We start from the raw sequence: 21,659 nt of genomic DNA on the forward strand, positions 1-21,659 counted from the left end.
TCAAGAAAAGTATCTTTGTGTCCTTAGTTGAAAACAGTTTACATCTTGTGCATTTTAAGTTTATTCCACTTATAATTAGTCTCTCAGCCTGTTCTCCCTATACTGTTGTGGCATAGTTAGGTAATTAGGAAACAAGAATCTACCCCTCTTTTACTTATAAACATGGATTCTTATTTCTTTTACAGAGTTTTAATTTTGTTTACCTTTTTTATATAGAAGTGCTTCCTCCAGATAAGTGTTTTATTGTGCTTAACCCCTTCCTCGCTCATGACGGAACCGTTCCGTCATTAGCCACGGTTGCCGTGTGCTCATGACGGAACGGTTCCGTCATGACACGACCGTTGGCGGCCGCTCCGCCTACGCGGCGCTGTTTCCCCGCCTGTGCGGGGGGACAACGCAAATGGGCGGAGTCATGACGGAACCGTTCCGTCATGAGCACAGCTCAACCGTGGCTCATGACGGAGCGGCTCCGTCATGAGCACAGGCCCACCGCGCTGCCCCCCTGCCCCCCCCCAGCGCTGCAGCGGAATGTCCGCAGCAGCGAAGGGGTTAATATAATGCAAAATATAGCTTCATTTAAACAGAAGGGAAAACGGAGAAAGGGAGTTTCAGAAAAAGGAAGGGGCAGGGAGACGAGCTAGACCGGAAAGTTGACATTTCCTGCTTATAGTATCCGATTGTCTTTGCTTCTTAGCTGTTTTTATTTCTACCAGAGATTGTCAGGGATGATGATAAATATGTTTGAAGATGATGCGTGCCAATGTGAACTTGATCTTGACTTCAGTCCGTCCACAAGGTTCAGCACTTTGGTATGTTCCATTATCTGTCCAAGCTGATACCCTACCATTCAACCAAGTTTCCACTGTGTAGGATTCAAAATCGACTCATCTGCTCGACTCAGTACAAACGTTTCTATAGTAGGACTCTACATCATGTAAATGAGCATTTGGACTGCTTCCTCACAAACAGCATGCTACCTCTCATCTAGCCACCCACCATTTAACAATATTGGGAAAAACATTGACTAAATGGGGAAAAAAATGAAAAATGCTTCAGTCAGTGATTTAATGTAATTTCACATAAACCGGATTCTTCTGAGGATTTTATTAAATTTTTTTAAAAACACTAGTAACAATCTGTGTGGAATTCAATAAAATATCGTCTTGTCCATGGGGCAGGTTGCTTCATAAATCTACTTGTCCTGTAACAAAATCCACTTGTCCCTTTTGTGCCGTTTAATGCGGTGACAAATTATGGCAGCAATCTCATTATATAAGAGTTCTGAAATAGCTTCTCTGATTATGCCTGGACTCATACCATAGTAGGGTTTGAATACTATCAATTTGCTTATGTTGCTATGTTTCCGCACATCTACGTACTGAGGCTGAAGGTAGTGGTAAGCAATAATTCTAGGGTTGGAATGCCCTTTTCAGTCTGCGCATACCTGCTAACTTGCATTTTTTAAGGGTTTCACCAACTCTTCTCTAATCTTTTTCCATACTTAGAAAGGTTGTAAATTTACTCCTGATAGCGGCAGGTGTAAAACTTCTTAAAGGGTTGGGAAAAAAGTAGTTAGAGGGAAGGTGAACTTGCAAACACTCAGATATTTGCATGAGCAAATGTACACGTGCAGATTCGCTCATGCTAAAATGAAGTTCACAAATATTTTCCGGGAGTGCTATTTCTTGCCCTACTTCTGTAAATTCTTGTGAATTCATGAAAGCCGTATAGCTGCACTTAATGCAAGGACATATACCATGGGTGCACTTTTGAGACTTTCTTTAATAATTGGGCTCCTAATTAGGTCTGGCGTTAACCATGATCTTTTGTGTTTATTAACATATTCTTTCTATCTCTATCGGCACACAAAGTAGTTTTGTTCAGTGCCTGGAACTACTGTGGCAATGTGTGCTTTTTGAAACCAAAAAATATTTTTGCTTTAGACAATGTTCGTTATAATGGTTTATTATAATGGCAGCTCCCACACCAATAAGGTTTTACAAAAACCATGCCAAAACAAGTAATGCATTGCCAAAACCAAAAAAGCTGACTACCAATTTCAGACCTGCTGCCTTTGCCAATGCTTGTTTATTTTTAAGTTTCCTATAATCTTATTGAAACTGGTTACACTAATTTCCCATTATAAATATTATACATAGCCTCATAATGCTAAACTTTTAAAACATGTGTATGCATTTTTATACTGGAACCACTGTCAGCAGTGCAGTCCGAGCTTACAACATTTACTTAGGGCGCTCACTCTAATAATAATGGCTGTGCAATAATGAATCATAAATACAAGTTTGTACAGCATTAACACATGGGCACAAAGTATTACCGTAACTGCATACAATGCCCTTCTCTGATCCATGAAGTGGTACTGTAAACTGGCAGCCAAAGGGTTTGTGCTGTAGGGAGTTGGGCCTACTTGTCCCAAGGACAAAATACACATGAAAACTTGTTGCCCTTGACCCCAAGCAATATGTCCTGAGCGTCGGGCTATCGGAATTCCACGTCCGAACAATTTAGTATTTTGTCCATCTTAAAACAATTGTTAGCTTTCAAATATTACTTTGTTTGATTGTGGAGAAGCCAGTCTTCCTCACTTCATGGACGGATTACTGATATAATCGAGAACTGCGGTTGAACAATAGTGTTATGGGAAGCAGCCTTGTCATTACTGGTTGGCGAATTGAAGGTGCAGTTCTCGTACTCTCTGTCACTAACAAGCTTCTCTGATGTCTGTCTTCAGGTTATGTGATCTGTTCAACGTTGGGACATTTTCTTGAAATGAAAATTGGCAGCAGCCCTGTGTGCCCTTACTGCAGTTTATCTACTAAAACAGAAAGCGTTGCACATAGGGTCGCTAAACAGTTTTAAACAAATACATTTTCTCAGAATTGTGCTAGATTGTTTATAAATGTCTTATGTATTGTGAGTGTCTGTGTTTTTATTCTCCGATGCCTTCATCGACTTTAAAACAAAATATTTTTGGCAGTCCTTGTGCCTCCCCTCATTAAATGGAAAAATACCTATTAATAACTAGTCTATCTATGTTATGAAACCTATTGGTTTCCTTCTACATTTTCAAGAGCCACAGTTTCCGTGTGTTAAGGCTATGCCTTCCAAAATAGGCAGCTGTTGTATTATACTCTAGTTTTGATGCTTCATCTTTTCTTGCAGGAATCAAGTTCTTGAGATGTTCGATCATGCGTACAGTAACTATATGGTAAGTTATCTGTTTTTTGTTTTTACTTTAATCAGCATAAATGAAAAAAAAAATATATATATATTTTCATATATTCATAAATACGAAAGTTCAAATATGTGAACAAAGGGTATACATTTGTTTGCTTTTTTAAAAATCCTTTTTCCATTGCAAAATTGTTGAAAATCGACCTAGGATTTCATAATTTAAAGTATATTTGTGATGTCCTGATTGGATCGTTTTACATGAGACTTTCCCTACAGATCACACAGAAAATGAGTGATTGAAACCATCCATATCCACTACTACAAAACTTAAAAGATTTCTCCAGCCCACCCAAACTAAATTGCATTCCAAAATGATGAACAATGATTCAAGGGCTTGTGTGGATTGAGTAAAGCTCTCTCTAAGCATCTGGGAAACCTCACAAGCTTATAGTTAACAAATCCAGTGCTAAATAAACTTCCATTAACAGTACGAAAAACACAGATGAGCCAAAAGAAAGGCCTCATTTTTTTGTAACAAATGTGCATCAGTCGAAGCGGTTATACTTATGCCTTGTAAAATGTACTGTTCCATTAACCAATTTACTGAAACTTGCTCAAAGTGAACAGGTTGAAAATATAAGCAATCATATTCATATATGGCAAGATTACATTTTTGTACTGAACAGTGGTATTGTCGATGCTACACATCTCTACATAGTGACAGACATTTGTGTAAAAAAAAAAAAAAAATAATAATTTAATAAGACGTTCTCAATAGCAGTTGTGGGGATGATTACAAAACATGGAAAGATAGGTTCAAAAGTACTGAAACAGATGAGTTATTTTTAAGCTTTATCACATCATGTGCCGTTAGTTTTCACATTAAACTGCTGGGTGACTTCGGTATAAAAGACACTGTTGGCCAGTATGCAAACAACTATGAATGGCATGAGGTACTTCCTGTAATAACACCTACACCCTGAAATGTCCTTTCCCAAAAACGGTATTGCTTAGAAAAGCAATAGTTATTGAGTGAAATGCTTCAATTAATCTCAGCCACTAGTAATTACGCGGAGCCCCGAATTTACACCTTTTGCTGTTTGGAGTCGAGGTATTGGGTGCATGTTTGATGTGGGAAACAGATGTGAGTGTTCCATGATTCTAAATATGAGGATTTTGGTAAAAAGTCTGAATTAGTGGAATTAATAATTTGAAGAATCACCTTGTGGGGCAGAAATGGAAGAAGGCTATGATTTATCGCTTCATTTGGAATAATACTTTGCCTGTGGATTCACTATGAATTATTGTGGTCCTCTAATTGAAACACCCTGCAACTGTCGATTAACCTACATGAACGAAACGCGTTGGCTGAGGCTGTATCAATTTGAATATGGACAAAGTGAAAATAACTTTTTAGAACATGCAATAAGAAACAAGACATTTGGCTATTTGACTGGGCACTTGTTCATTTGGTGCACCTCTTTATTTATGAATTTCTGTTACTTGCTTTGCATAGGTGTCTAGGAGTGACTGGTACCATTAGGGTGTGCACCAATTGTAACTCTAGGGACAGGGTTACATTCAAATAGAATTTTCTCTGCCATGTTTTGTATTTGTTTGGAAAAGAAGGTCCAGTAATTATTAAGGCAACATGCGTCGGGAACAGATGCTGTTGGATGAGTGAAAGAATACCAAAATAGTGCAAATGGGAATTGGTAACATAAGTAGGAAACCTGTACCATTTTATTTTGTGAATTTATATACTTCATATTTTTAAAGGCAGGGATACTGCCTTCTGCACAATAAATAACCCCCATAAAGCAGGAAAGAAGAGGAAGAGCGATTAAGCCTGGCAACCTGAGCAGAAACTACACAACCTTTAAAAGGCCCAGGTTTCACCTACATCTAACTAAGTCAGAGAACCAATATTTTGAGCATGTTTATGGTCTTAGCCCCGATAAAGCTCCCGGAGGTTTTCAAAGTCGGATACGTCCTAGTCTGATCATGGCTCTGACCCCTTCATGCGAGTTCAGTACTTTTCTTAGATCCGAGAGGTCCTTGTTCTTTCTAGTTTGCATAACTAAGAATCCTCCTGACCTTCTAGAATTTCCTCCCAGAACATCTTACACGTTCATTATTAGTGATTGACCTCTCAGGATAAAAAATAGACTATATTGTGAAAGGAGCTCCTTGTTTCCATTATATCGCATAAGACATCATCATGGCAACTAATTTGGTAGTTAATTTGTTCTCTCTTATCTCGCCTCTTCTGTGACCTGTTAGCCTTTTGAAAAACTCTTTTTATGTGTCTTATGCAAGTTAGCTTCCCTACTGTTTTTCTATGTCTGGCCCCTTCTCTTTCTCCCCGCACCTCCAACCCAGCTCCCCTCATTTTACTCTGCTCTCACTTCTAGCAAGAGGCATTAGAGCTAAAACAATAGTAGCCATTGGGTGTTGTTTCCTATCCTGGACAACTCCTTATTCAACCTCTCTGAAGGTAACTGCAGCCAGCTGTGTGTGTTGATTTAGTCTACTGGAGAGGGTACTTTAGGTCTGTCCTTGGAGATCAGAGCATTTTTCTGCCTTATTCATCTTTGAACTCTGGTCTTGAGCCATATGTGCACATTTTAGGGAAAAATAGACTATCCCTTACTTTTTTTAAGGCTGGCGATAGTCTCGGACTAGCCTCGCTTATTCCTGGGCACTTTCCACATCCGGATGATCTTTTGCATTGTGAAGATATGCCTCGCTATCTGCCTTTATCAGCATTAGAAGATAAAAGTATGCTGTTCCCGGAGAAATCAAAACTACCCCCTGCCAAGTTAGTACTGGTTGCAATGTCTCGGGCTAGGCTTGCTAACTCCTGGGCACTTGGTCCCTACTGACTCTTTGCATTGAAGTGACCCACAATCTGCCTTTTAAGGATTTGATGACGAAACTACGCTGAACCCTACAAGCCAGGAAAAATCAAACTACCCGTACCTCATTAATGCTGGTCACAAATTCTCTCTCTTTGCTAAATCCTAAGTTATTGGTCCCAGCTAGCTAACTCTTTCTACTGATATAACCCACTATCTTCCTTTACTGGCAATAGAAGATGAATGTATGGCAAACACTTCTAATCTTGAAGATCAAACTACACCCTGCCCTTTCAGGGTTTGTGGGTGAAACCTCGAAAGTTGGAGTGGGCAAGTACCTAGCCCATGGGGTTTGACCTTGAAAAGCAAGATAGTCTCTGACAATACACCACCCAATATATTTGCACACACTACGTATACCTGATAAAAGCCCAACATTGTTTTGGAAGTACGGTCCTATAAAAATCGTGGGCGGAGGGATTATAACAGGCAAGGGTGTTGCCTGCCCTACTCCTACCACAGGTAATAGTGCCAAGAACCAAGTGACTGTCAAAGGAGAGGAGACGAATGGAGACTGTGGGACAAGAATAGGGAAACCCAAAAGACCACAAGGTGGGCACACGAGGCCAGGGCCCCATAAGGTACGTGGTGGAGAATACCAATTTAACACCAGAAAAGGGCTGGGAGTTGAATGAAGGGTGGCACCTTTGTAACGGAAACACTGGAAGGGACACTAGGATCAGAGGACCGAAAGTAGTCTCTCTGTTGACTTGAAGTGATCATTATAGGACAATGGGCAGCCTCCAGAAAGTTGCTTATTTATTGTTCCAGTGAGGGACCGAATAAAAATCAAGGAAGGAGGCAGCGCTATTCGAGACTGACAAAACCATGAAGAAGAACAGCCAGTATTTGTTTTGGAGTGGACTCCATGACTGGCTGAGACTCAAAGCCACAATATGTAGGGTGGATTGTAAAGGGATGCTAAATGACGGGCCTCACCATTCATCCATTTGTCACAAGAGGGACACATCGGAAGAAAGTGATCATGAAATTCAAGCTAGATTGAAAAAGTGATGGATAAGTGATATATAATGGATGTTTAGTCAGGGGACACAGAAAGGTGGTGTAATTTGTTGGCACACAAACATCAGTTAGGAAAGGGGCATAGTACATAGATTGCAACTAAAGTTTTTCATAAGGAGATTTTGAAATCAGTTCACCGAACCAAGCGGTTATGGGCAACAGGTTCCTCATGAATTTGGGTGACAAGAATTCAGCAACCTGCTGCATGGGACAAAGGTAATTGTGTTTAGGGATGTAAAGAGTTTGCAGTTTTTCCATGAGAGTTAAGCAGCATGATGCACACCACTTAATACGCTGAACCTAAATTATAACCAGTCAGCCAAACTGATGAGCACAGCAATTAAAGTGAATTGTTATGGTGGGTGTATAACAACTGACCAAAGGTCTTAAAATTATAATGTGAAATCTAAGTTAACTGAACCGTTAAATTAAAAGGAGAATAGTACATAAGGCATCTCGAAATCATGACTTGGATATAATCCTATTACAGGAGACTGATTTTAAGGGCACTAGTGGCTGGCATTTAGATAAAGGAGCACCTAAATACATAGCAAATTCAGGGTTCACTTCTGGCTCCAGGTAAACACAGCTATGCTTCTTAAAAAGTTATTCCCATTGTGATAAGGCAGATCTTGACAGGCACGCAGAATTGCTATACATCAGAGTCCAGCTCCACAAATTTCACAGGGCAAATATAATGAGGGAATTGCTTTAACCTAGATTTGGGCATATTACTAGACTGCACAGTTAGAAGTACTCCACGACTGCAAATTTGTTCCTTAGGATTAACCCTCGCTTCGGGTAGATGGACATGCAATGGGACCTATACCGTAACCAGCTGAAATGTACAGGAGATGTGGAAGGGAGAGACAACCGGAAATAACTGATTCAGTAGGAAGGGCCTGGAAAACGGCAACAAGATACTCGAGATGGGAGGCAATCCTCATCAATGGAATTCTCTTATTGGATACTGACCTCTTGAGGAGGTTGGGAACCTGGCAGGTTTAACGAAATAGGACCTAATAGGTATGAGCACGGGTGCCCGGGGGCATGGCGGCGGAAGCATCTGAAATCAGACACATTTCGAAGACCTTTACAACACTTAAGACCAAGTATAAACTGTCTGTGAGAATTTGGGTGTATCATATGGTATATGGATGTCGGGCCTTATCGTGGAACACACTCACACACTCACAAAAACGGTCTTGGGTCCAGTCAGGCTCGTTTGAACAAACCTAAGCTCAACACTGGGTAGCTATGGCTTTCGAGCTGCAAGATTTGAACAAAGAAATTCAGTATCCAACACTTAACAGTACCAAACACAGAATAAGAAAGCCACACAACATGAAAGAAACACAACAACAGTTTATAAAAATAGATTATATTTTTATGAATTTTCTATAGTCCTTAATGAGAAAAGTTCACAGAAGGGTTCCGAGATAAAGATTTTTGAAGGTTTTATCACTTTTAATTTCAACTGTGCCTGGATGCCCTCACAGGTGATGAGCTGCGCTATTCAAATCCGAGTATTTATTTATTTATAACTGCAAATAAGCATTGGTCAACAAAAAGTTTAGAAACTTTTCAAAAGTTTGTAAAAGTTAGTTTAGCTACGCTGTCCTGGCTTGGGAAACCAAATCCGATAGGATGAAGGGCGGGGAGGGGGATCTAGGGGAGAGTAGGATAGATTTTGACAGTTACCTGGCAATGAAGCGTGTTTCAGTCCAGTTTCAAATTTTAGAGCAGAACCGCCATAGACTTGAATGGAGAGATGCTGGTGATACAGGATGAAAAGATACTCAAAGATGCTCTGGTGGCTGTGCAGTCGACAGGGGTGCTGAGGTTATTCCTCGGTCCACGGGTGATGTGGGGCGACTTTGGCCACAGAGGTTGGGGGTCTCACTAAGTCCTCTTTGCGACAGTAGAAGTGCAGGTGTGACTGGGCAGCTGGTCTCTGACTACATCGGGTGGGGCGAAATTCTTTAGTTGGCAGCTAGTGTTTCTCTTGGGTGACTAATCTGGACTTTGACGGCACTCCTTGGTCCTGCTGACTTGGGTGCAACTTTTAGCTTTCGAGAATCTGTCTCATGTGGATCCCAGTGGCATTCAACTGCGAGTTTATGGAAGTGGCTACTAACTTGCAGCTTGGGCTCCTTCAGCTCTATTGTCCTTGGAAGTGGTTCCAGGCGATCAGCTAACTGATCCTTGGTGTCACTGCTTTGTTCTGGGGCTGAGTACAACTTTTCCCCACGTCTGGAGGCCCAGTCCTAACTTCGCTAGCCTTCCTGAAAGGGGGAGGTGACACCTCCGGCCTGTAACCCTGTGTTAGCCAATATGGCTACTAACGTTTCCAGAGCAGAACAACAATTTGAGGGTTTCTATTGCAAGGACATGTATGTTTATACATTTCCCACTTAATAATATACAGCTCTCTGCCTTAGGGCTCTCTACGCCTTCCATATATTGTTAAGGGAAGTGGTGGTTTTGCCATTGGTTTGAATAGCAAAGTCAAACTGGCAGTGTAAACACTGCCCTTCCAGTCTGCAGTGTCAGGATTGGAGCCGTGTTGAACTTTGTCATACACAGTGCTGCAGCCTTGGGTGCACACTATGGCTTACATGCCCTTGGTACCCTGGGTACATATACTTGGGACTTATAAGTAAGTCATTTCCTGCCAATTGGGGACAGCCAAATCGACATACACTTTGTAAGGCGTTAGAACATTGGCGCTGAGGTCTGGTTAGCAGGCCTCAGTGCACTTTCAGAGTCGAAAAACCAGCAGCATCAGTCCAAAAATGTGGGGTTAACATGCACAAAGAGGCCTTCCCTTGCAATGGCAAATTCAAAATGTTTGCAATGTATGTAACCTATACAGGCCCTTGGCGAGCAGGCAAGGCAGGAACCTTGTAGTCCGTGTGACAGCTGGAATGCCTCGTCTCCCTTTACCTAAGGAGCACTATTATGTGCCTTAATACATACCCATTTACTGACACCTAGTAGGTGGTTCAGGTGTGCTTTGACGTATGTATGGTAAATTAATCAGTAATGTCAACATTATGGAATAGGTGTGGATTTTGGTAGTATTATCGGTCCTGACACAAATCACAAGAATTTGGGAACCTACGTGGCAGAAACATGTTGACCCTAAGAAGAAGTAAGGGTAACTAGAGCCCCGGAACTACATAACTTTTCCTATTTTAAATCGTTCTGGCTGGCGCACAGATTAAAACATTAGGACTGCTAGGCAGGTATTTTTAAGAGTAACCCTACCCCTGCTCACTACCCTATTCCTTTTCCAACAGAGTGCTCACGTGTATCGCACAAGTCGTAGCACGCCCCTTTCTGTAATGGAACGGGAAGGAACTTTATGAATTAACAGGCCACCAATGGGTACCCTTGGTGGGTGAGAGTTCTTTAAAGCAAAATGATTCTTTTCTCCTTAAGTCCATGGGAGGGTTCTTAGATTGATCCAGTCAAGTTGGGCTCTTTAGTTTGTGTAAAGTTCTTTGTCAGAGCAGGTTAATTTGTTTGTGGTTAATAGAGCTGCATCAGATTCGTTTTACACATGATGATAAATTACTTGTTTCAAAGTGCAGAATGTTGCTTCTGTAAAGCAAAATATTTGTTTGTAAAACAAATTGTTGCTATAACCTAATTTTGCACATTGCTATAAAGCACTGATCAGTTTTAAAGTTGTATATCTTCATATGTAGCAATTAACTGTGTGGCCCTTCCCTTTGGGTACAAAGTGGGCTTCCTTTGAACATTTTGTATAATCTTGTAGGTATTGCCTGCCATCCTCGAAAACCCCTATCAGTAAGTCGCATAAATACACTGTTAATTTGAAAAAAATACTATTGCAAATTAGTGCTCGTCTGATCCTGTCATCCTTTTCATCCTTCGAATTTAACAATGTGTCCAACATTGAATTTTGTAATAACACTTATAATGTAAGTTATTTCTGAAATTTACGTTTGTGGCGTGCCCTGTTAAGTCACATCTACTAAAGGAGTCACCACAACTGTTTTACATTTGTGTAAAATTGTAGGCACAGAACTAAAAACGTATAAGATTACCAAAGACTAAGCCAAATAGATGGATGAATTGATTCTTCTCTAAACAGTGAACATTCTTTGATCGTTATACATTTGGACAGAGGGTGGAATCTGAGGACTGCTGTGTATAGTGCCAAATGTCCTTGTAAATATTACAACTATCCACTGTCCAGTGCTTTGAGTGACAATGTGGCTGCATTGGGCAGTCACTATACGTCTAGCCCTCGCTGATCGCATAGCCCTCGCTGATCGCAGAGGAATGATTGGGCATGTTTGTCCTGGTTGAACATACGTAGGACTTTGACACTTCAAACCTCAGTATATAGTAGCATTCATATTTGACCGGTGCAGCCTATATAGATGTGTGTGTTTTTAAAAGGTGTCTTGTTTAGGTTTATTTTGCTTATAAAGCAAAACATAATGCCTTCTAGGTGCACATATTTAGTTGTATATGTCCGGCCAAGATATATAGTCCCAGTAGCACAGTTACAATCAATAAACTAGTTTTTTAAGAAGCATAGATACATTGATTGTGGCGCCATGACTTGATAGTCAAGATCACAGTGATGAATCTAGTTGGCATTTGTGAGTACTGAAGTAGATATGGTATATAAGGCATAATTATACAGGATATTGTAACTGTAATTGCAGGTGTATTTGACATCGAACGTATGAGGGAGAATGTGGTGGGCCAGAATTGCTTGCATAAAGGGGATTAAAAGAGGGGAGTAGAGTCTTGACGTGCGCTCAATCAGTGATTGGGCGTGGTAGATTTCCCTGGGCAAGGTGTTCCGGAAGTGGGGTTTTGCGTCTGAGAATCTTTGTTAACCTCTGTGTTTACATGATGTTCCTGTGATGACCAGGTTACACTCTTCCGCTGAGCAAAGGGTGTTTATAGGGGTGTATATCGGTGCTTTCATTGTAACTATGCAGGGGGGGGCTGTACCTTAGATACATGCATATGCAAGATATAATTATGAGTGTGATTCTTTCTTTTTCCTGGTGCCACAGATAGCAGCCTGTTTTTAAAGCAGTGTTTGCACCTTCTGTGGGTCATTTAGTTTGGTTGACGGGTATCCCATAGTGCAAAGTGTTTTCATAGTTGGCACTTGAGTGCCTCTGCTACACTTGAATATTATTGGGTGGGATAAGTAATGAATGGAAACAATGGGTTTTCCTAGGAGTTTGATTTGGAGGTATACATGTTTTTACTGTTTCTTAGCTGCTGCTAACCCCTTTTGTACTTGACTTGCAGAATAGCAATGGCAAGCAGTCTCGGGCTTCTCAGGGAGGTAGTGTGCAGCTGCTGTAGCTTAGAGTTCAGCAGTCTGCCAACAAGCCCAATAAAATGAATGTCCAGCCCAGTGTTTAACTTTGCAGGGAAGAAAAATACTTTATTTACACAGTTGTACTAACTGTTATACTCTTAAATTCTCCCACATAGGCCATTGTCTCTAGGCTCCATCTCTTGCAGGTGCTTCACCCATGCAGCTCCCTCTTCGTTCCCTCTCCGAGCTTTTGCATCCATGATTTTGGGTTCCCGCGCTCTCTCTAGGGGCTATCAGGAGTCCTGAATCGGGCTCAGATGCATATTCATTACCCACGGTTTATAGTGTGCTCAGTTTCAAGTCTTTCCCCTTCATGGGTTGGAAGACTTCTCTTAAAGTCTTTCTAGGCTGTCTTGCACTCGGTCAGCGCTCCCTTAAACTCGCAAGAGCTGCGGCGCACTGGCTGTCTTCGATTGAGTTTATCGCTAGGTATCACTCAGCAACACACTTGCCCAGCCTTTCTTTTGCAGTTGTAGCAGCCTGGATGTAGCGACTCCACCATAACTGGTGCAGTTGGTCGTGTGACGATCTTCAGTCCTGAAGAAGTGGTCCTGACCAGACTAGGTAGGTGCAATTCCAGCGAGCCATTCTGCAGTAGTCTGTTGTAGTCCATGTCCTGGCCAACTGGACAGAGAATGTGGCCACTGAATGGGCCTTCGGGATGTCGACAGATGCTGCTCCACATGGGCCTTCACAAGCTTTCCAGATGCTACCCTACACAGGGCTTCAGCAGTCCAGCAGATGAAGTCCCACACTGGCTTCTAGTGGTCACGCAGGCAATCATGGGGTCACAGTTCCCACCAGGAACTCCAGATTCAGGGGCCCTCGATCACAGTTGTCTTCGTGGAATGCTCTTGTTTAGCCTGCTTCTTCTGCATGCCCCACAGTAACCAGGGAGGGTGATGAACTTCGCTCCTTCCTTGACAAGATCTCCTCCTTCAGGGCCATGTACACTCCCTCTTAAAACAGGCAGACATGCAGGCTTCTAGGTGCTTAAGGGCTGGTACACAGCTCTTCCAGGAACCGTACCAGATTTGAGATGCTGTTTCCTCACATCTGGGTGACTGACTGTTAAACAGACACCAGTCATGGTTGTACAGCAGCCCAAGCGTACTCCACTTGGCACTCTTTACCTTGATGACAGAGGTCTTAGAACTAGAAGTGTACACAATTGGCAGACGGGAGATGTGGAAACACTTTCTCAAACTGTAGAACCAGTTTCAGGTGGCTCTTCTTCCATGTGTCTTTGTCAGGGTGTTCTCCAAGCACTGCAGTTGTGTACAGTAAAGCCTCTCACTTCATGGTTTTCTCCATCCTGGAGCACCCAGGTCAGAGGAAAACAGAGGCTTTAGTTGTTTTCTGAATTTTAAAAAAGGTAGTTCTTCTCATAAATGGAGCTGGAGGAAGTTCTAGAATTTTGGATCTACATTTGAGAAAGCTCTACTGTCCCAGGTATCGGCTTTGTATTTGGGGTTGACGTCTATCCCAGCTCCTGCTGCAGGTGGCAGCCCGGGTTGGAGCCAGCCGCGGCATCGACTCGGGCACAGCGGGGGCTTCATCCACGAGACACGGCCCCTCGCAAACAGGCCGGGGAGCCGCACCGATGTGACAGGGGGCATAGCGTCATCAGTTCAGCGTGGGACAGTAATTACATCAGGATTCATAGCGGGCCTCTAGTGGAACTTCTCAACTCCTGTCCGCCTCAGTCGCCATCTGGACCACGCCCCCCCCTTCTGTCACAACATTGACAATTAATTACAAGTATTCACAAACTTTGACAATTAATTACAAGTATACGCATCTTGGGTTTTTGCCGTGGGTTCCTTATCCTTCTGATCTTAAACTGTGTGTATGTAATGCTCTAAAGTTCTTACACTCTTCTGTACCGCTTCTCTTATCACTCTTTTCTCAGTTTCCCCCTCTGTTTACATGTAGCTCTAATTTGCAGTATAGAGAGGAACTCTATTATTCATTTTCTTTAAGTGCACTAACACCGTTGAGGAGGAAAACTCGGGGTTTAGGTGTTGGGTGAAAATGTATTTGTTAAAAAAGGCTGTGAATCACAGCATAAAGTAGCAAAGTGGCCTCCAGCATCAGAAGTGGATTTAAGCTCTGTACAGAGCCTTCTGAAATTAGTCATTTCATATCTGAAGTTTCATTTCGGTGCAAGCAGGGTGTGAGCTCAAGGGAGCTAAGAAAACGACCTTCAAGTACTAAGAGTTGCAAACAGTTTCTACTTTTCAAGCAGAATTTTTCGAAAACCTCATTTCTGATAACAGAGCTTCAAGTCTCAGCTCAGCTCAGAAATTGGCATTTCTCGGTAAGACTTAGCATGGACTGGAAAATATGGCAATAAACACGTTACTGTAGTCGAGCAGTTCACATAGGATAGTTCATTAATGTGACACCATTGTGTATCTAAAACTGTGCAGTATTAAAAAAAAAAAAAGTAAAGAAGATTCTTAGAGGAAATGCAGAGTTAGTTTTGTACGGGAGAGCGGAAGGTTCACCTTCAGAAAGTATATCAAAGGTCTTCTCTCGTAGAACTTTAAAAAAATATATATATATTTTTTTCATACATTAAGTAATACATACAATTTTCTCTCTCTCTCAAGCTCACGAGAGAACGAGTCCACCTTAGTTGAAAACTGTGCAGCTTACAAGTAGCTGTTCTCCAATTACAGTAAGCCTGTCTCAGACGTTCAGACATTACCACATTTTAAGATGGGCCTACCTCCCCCCACCCCATTAGCTACCTTTTTAGGTCTAACATTAGCCAAAACCTTTTAAGATTTACTAAAATGTTATATATGATTATACTTTCTCTATGCGACACAGTGCATCCCAGTTTTATATATCCCCAGTTTGTTCAAGGTTAACACACGGCTGACATCCCATAACCCCTATGATAACGTGCAAGGGGGGAACAGACACCCCCCACAACCCCAGCAAGGCGCAGCGACCACCCTGCGAGCTGGTTTGCTATACTTCGACATAGGCCTCTTGGGACTGTCGCCAGCTCAAAGACTGAGTGGGGGCCTACATACTCTAGGACTATACACTCTAATGTCAACATAGGGCACGATTGTGCGATCTTGCTTGTAAGTCAATATCAACTGCATTAACAGATGTGTTGTATGTACTATTAAATGCCAATAAAAAGGTTTTACAAAACAAAATGTATGATTATACTTTCTCGCAGGGGCTCTCAGCCAGTCCTCGACAATTATCGGTTTGTTATGTCATTGACATTTAAAGTCAACCCACTTCAACAGTGGGTAAGCCTACTTCAGTCATTGACTAGCTTCACTGTGAGTGATGGCATTCTGCGCTTTCCTAACTAGCACTTCCACACACAAAGTAGCTTCCTTAAATGCTAGGGACTACTATGGCAATGTGCGCTTTTGACTGCAAAAATATTTGAGCTTTTAGCAATTTCTTTATTTAGGGCCCTACGGATTCCCCAACAATAGTTACGCAGCAAACATGAAAAATCTAAATAAGTATTGACCTGCCTAAAAGGCTGGCAGCTAACATTAGACGTATTGGATTTGCTAATGTATGTTTTCAAATGTAAATACTTTCACAGTATAAAGTGTGCATAATGGCTGCAGTAGTCGGCATCAAGGAAGGCCCTCTCATGGGAGGTGTAATAAATCCTGCCAAGGCAAGTTTGTTCCAGCTAAACCATACAATTTACTACTAAATTATTATAATCAAAGGTATGTAAGAAAGCCTATTGTGTATATATAATACCTAATGATAGCCTAATGTTAGTGAAAGAATTGACAATTGTGGTTGCAATGGGCAAGAAGTGAGGTAACCTTTTGATTAATCGCAATTATAGTTCATGATGGTATTGTACATTAAATGAAATAGTTTAAGCATTGAACAGTTATTTGCAGTCTTGGTAAGCTTCTAGTATGAGGCGATATAGGCTTCAAATTTGAGAAAAACGCTTGATATATCAGTTCTTCTGCACAGTATACCATTGCTCAATGATGGTTGTTAGCCCCTAGTACCCGAACAGAGGGGCCCAAAATAAATTTGTGTGCTACAAAAAAGAAAAGGAATAGCCAGTTTCGGGGTCTCACAACGTATAATTGCATTCACCATTCTGTAGTACCATTTTTCAGTACAAGATAAGAGGCCGGGTTCCTTTTAATGTAAGGACCAACGAACTTCGGGCACATTTGCATTGAGGTAAGGCTTACATTCTATTTTGGTTTTTAGATCCCGTTGACCTTTCAGCAAGGAACCCTCAATGATGGTAGAATTAGTTTTGTAGAGTTATTTGCCAGCCGTTCACCTTAATCACTGCAATACTTGTTGCACTACATTTTTTGGGATTGTCCCATAGTTCACTGGTGTCTGTTGCTTGTAAAGTGTTGGTCACTTGAGCAAATCCACAGTCTTTACCTGAACTAGTCCATTTGAATGAGGTTTTGGAAAGCTTTTAAGTGCACCTAAGCATTGTCTCAGCACTCCTTCTAAAGGTTTTAGCTCAAGCTCCAGTCTTAAGGATTTCGGCATTGTGTCCTGTCCCAAAAGCTGACCCCTAAATTTCTGCTCTGTAGATCGATACTGCGAGGCCCTTCATTTTGTAAACTTATTGAGTGGCTTGAATTGCACCACCTCTTCTATTGCAGCTTTTGACTGCTCCCACATTCTCCATCCTTATGTTTTTTGCCTTCTCTTTTTGGGGGTTTCAAAAGCGTCAAGTATCAAATCTAATTCCATGATATTTAGATATATGATACTCTTTCTATTGCAACACCATTACAGAGAAGTCTGTTTCATTAGTCACTTTGGGTCTATGACCATAAATATAGTTATATTTTTGTTGATTATCAACTTTTTCCCCTCGCAATATAACCCAAAGCTCTTAATAGGTTGATGGAATACTAGTTCAAGAAAGCTGTCATGAGCAAAGAGTAGAATCACTACCTTGTCACCACCTAGTCTTGTAGCATCCACATTCATGTTTATTAAGTATTCCTCAACACCATGTGTATATATAAAGATTGAATAGTTTTGGAGCTAATACACATCCTTGTTGAACCCATGCATTTTTTATGAAACTGTTGGTGCATTCTCCGTTTCTCCAATATGTTACTCTTGATGTATTACACTGATACAGCTGGTTCGAGGCTGCAAGCAGATGCCCTGGGATTCTTTGAGCCTACCTAGTTCTCCACAATAGGCTCCTGTCTGCTGAGCCAAAAGCAGTCCTCGACTTTGAAAAGTCCTTCAGCCTTCTTGATTAACACACTGCAGATTAGATCTAATACTATAGCTTATTCTATGGTACTCAAGCTCCCTCCAAACCTGACTTGTGCTCTAGAAAATATATTTTTATTGTCAACCCATCGTTGAAATTGGTGTAGCATCATCTTGCCATATATTTTCCCGACCCTGTCCGGAGATGATATCGGGAGATTATTTGACTGATCTTAGTGATTACCTTGTGTATTGGTATGTTGACAGTCGATCATCATGAATCAGGAACATAAACGCATTTTTAGACCATGTTAAAAGCAATTTATACTACTGGACCCCAGATCTCTGCTGATGATGGGTAAATAGCAACTGGTCAACCGTGTTCCTATCGCAGGGTGCAAAAAGTCACCTGTGTATCTAAAAAGAAAGACCAGAAGAGAAAGAAGTCCTAGGTGAAGGGGACCCACCAGTGAAATGAAAGAACACATTTTGTCCTCTGTTGCCCTCACACACCCCAGGGAGTGTCATGCTTCATCATCAGGCGTTTTGCTCCATGTAGGGCCCGCGCTGCAATTCCCTGCGGGTCCCCCGAAGGGTCTCTTTTTCAGAAATCTTTTCTAGGATTGCCGTATGGTGTATGCGGGTGTGAGGGTCCAATGAGGGTGAAAAAAGTGCGTGCCTAGTGATAAATAGGTTAATAAAGGGTAAACGTGCAGCAAATGTTTAGATTGTATACCCTTAGCAGACTCAACTGCTGTATAAAATCTTGCCCCTGCGGCACCCTATGCCCAGGTGTCAAAAAGGTCATAGGTCGACATGTTTCGCGCCTGCGTCGCCTTAAGGGTCGTTGGCGCTTCTTCAGGATCAAAACTATAAAATAAAAGTGCACCTGAAACAACCAATTAAAATACCCTCTAAATCAATCAGGGCGGGCAGTGAACTTGTATACCCACGTCTGGCTACAGCTGCATGGTGTGTACCGCTCCTGATCGATACCTCGCACTGCTGAGGGAGTTCCTCCTCTGGCTAGAGTGATGGACGCCCGCACATTTATCGGGCTAGAAAACAAATTTACCTGGGATGCTGCCTCCTTTACACCTACACCGTCCATGCGTCTACCAATAGTGAGCTCACCCTCATTGGACCCACACACCTGCATGCACCATCCGGCAGTCCTAGAAAAGATCTCCGATAAAGAGACCCTTTGGGGGACCCGTAGGGAATTGCAGCGCCAGTCCTACGAGGAGCAAAACGCCTGATGATGAAGCATGACACTCCCTGGGGTATGTGAGGGCAACAGAGGACAAAATGTGTTCTTTCATTTCACTGGTGGGTCCCCACCTATGACCTCTTTCTCTTCTTGTCTTTCTTTTTAGATACACAGGTGACTGTTTGCAACCTGCGATAGGAACACCGGTGACTTTTTGCACCCTCACGCAAGGGTGACTGTTTGCCCCCTGCGATAGGAACAGTGTCCTTTTTTGGGGGGTTTTGGTTTTGATATTGGCATATGGAGCATGGACACTGGACCTTAATCGGTTCCTGGGTCCCCTTTCTTCTTTTGTGATAGATAAATAAATAGCAACTGGGATACTATCAGGTCTTGGATGTCTTTTTTTCTGATAAATGGCAGCAACAACCTCTTCTGGCGCAAAATCGATGCTTTTGGCTTCTGACCCTTGGCTCGTTGTATCCAGATTGGATATTTCCTCTTTTAAAAGATAGTGCCACTTATTGCACTAGTGGTGGGGCGCTTTGCTTCACAAGGCTTGCAAGAGTCTACTTCTTTACACTGACATGTAGTGTCTTCGCATCCCAGCTATGTTCTATTTTCCTCCTACTTTCAGTGTCACACCAGCTTATCGTATGACTCCTGTAGTTTGTACTCCTTTCACCTTTTTGGGGCATGCTTGTTTAAATATTACTCTAACGTATAGAGAGATTGTTTCCAATATTCTTTCAAAGTCTTAGCTGGTTTCCCATCTGTCTTTGGTCTCTAATCGCTGGATTTACATTGGCCATCTACTGTTCGGTGTTTGAAACTGGATGCATTATAACAGCAAAAACTGCTAGGCTAGTAAAGTGAACGCTCTCAGTCCTGTGTGCCACATACAAATTGTAGACTACCTGCCAAGATTCCACATGTATTAAGAATGAATCAATTAAGATTATTGTAGTTCCTGCGTGGTATGTACTTCTTGTGGGGATATTCAACTTAGTTCGTCCATTTTGCATGAGGAGGGCTCCAGCTGACACTAGTTTTATTTGGCCCCCTCTTTTGGTTTTTACTCCTTCGTACATCTGGTGTTGGTACACCTCGTGATTTTCTTTGTTATAAGGGCTTCTTTCAAAACCTCCTTTTATCAGGAGGGTTATATGGCTACTCTTATTTGTCTTAAAATCTCTACAGACTAGTATGATCTGGTTAGAAATGTAATTGAGGACGGGCTCAGATCTGCGATACCCACCAGTGAGAATAGGCTGAAATTCAGGCAAGGTTAATTGATAATGAATAAAGTTACATGCTAGCACCCTCTTCAGGTTTTAAACACTCCACCTGAGCACACAAAAAGATTGTCAGCAGGACTTATTCTTCCTTAGGGGTTGCCACTTAAAATATTGCCCAATTTATACCACAGACTTTAGCCTCCAATCCTCTGGATCTCTTTGATGGGAGTCTGGTGGCATTCTTCAGCAATGTGTCCCTGTTTCACTCTACTCTTTGGGAAGTTTAAAGCTGCACTGGTTGCCAACTTTCTGTCCTGCAACCTGAAGGACAACTTTCCCACTCTTAATCGGGAGGCCAGAAAATACTACAGTCATAACCAAAGTGTGCTTCAAAGGCACCTGGAAGAAACTGGGTAGAAACACAGTGGTCCTGCAGACCACCACCTACTGCTCAGATGGCCGCTAATGGCAATCTCAAAGAGGAGCTTTTCCAGCCGGTACAGCTTGCTCTTTGGAAATCATTTACCACCATCTTTGAGATGTTGGCATTTTTTCAGTGGTTTGGGATAGCAACTGCAATCTCAAACCCTTGATATACACCATTGTGAATCAAAATTGGTTCCCACCCCCGTCTTAACTGGTTCAAAATGAGTTGCATAATTTCTTTTGCGATTAGGGAAGCAGTTTCCAAATCACAAAAGGGCTTTAGTAAATTTCCAAAAATCATTTTGTGGTCACAAACCCTGTGATTTTACGAACCTCCGGGTTTGAGACTGCAAAATGGGTTTGTTCATCTGGCCCCTAAGTTATGCAGTTGTTTTTTTGTAGACTTGCACAGGAGCCACTGTATGACACATGTTTGCCTGTTGTGTAGGAACTAGAAATCTAAAACCACATAGATGGTATCCACCATACAATCGCCTGCTCTTTAGTGGCTTTTGTATTCTTGGTGTTGTCATGTATGTTACTGCTGCCAAGCCAGAACCATTGTTGTAGCAGCATTTGATGCAGCATGGTGCCTTTCATTTGTAAACATACAGGTGTGATATCTTTTTCTCTAAATAAGAGGTGAAGGGGAACATCAGGAAAAAGGTATCTGGTCATATGTCTTCTGACATTTTAAATGCACTGGTAGTGCCTTGGTGATAAATAATGCGATAGAAACTTGAACGTTTAGTGTCAGTGCAGCTTTAAGTGATTATTTGATTGCGACCATCATGTTAGCCAGTGACTTGTTTTCAAAACTAGCAACAGATGTTTTTGACTTTCTTGAGCTCTAATGTGTTTTTCCTGATCCAGATTTTTAACCCTGGACTTACCGCTCTAAAATGTCTTGATCGGGCCTTCATGTGTTTTTAGGTTTTGGCTGAGCCAGCCCATGCGCTGTCGGCAAAGCCAGCCCATGCGCTGTCGGCAAAGCCAGCCCATGCGCTGTCGGCAAAGCCAGCCCATGCGCTTTCGGCAAAGCCAGC

At 42.0% G+C, this 21,659-nt stretch overlaps 1 protein-coding gene across 1 annotated transcript in view; it reads left to right on the forward strand.

The window, feature by feature from the left end:
- EDEM3 (ER degradation enhancing alpha-mannosidase like protein 3) overlaps positions 1 to 21,659 on the forward strand; it is a 326,937-nt gene that overhangs the window by 10,789 nt on the left and 294,489 nt on the right. Inside the window, exon 2 of the mRNA XM_085601522.1 lies at positions 3,184 to 3,229. Within this exon, the coding sequence (XP_085457648.1) occupies positions 3,184 to 3,229 (46 nt within the window). The remainder of the gene's footprint in view (positions 1 to 3,183; positions 3,230 to 21,659) is intronic.

The sequence above is a fragment of the Triturus cristatus genome, chromosome 4_2, assembly GCF_964204655.1.
Source record: "Triturus cristatus chromosome 4_2, aTriCri1.1, whole genome shotgun sequence".
NCBI classification, from domain to species: Eukaryota; Metazoa; Chordata; class Amphibia; order Caudata; family Salamandridae; genus Triturus; species Triturus cristatus.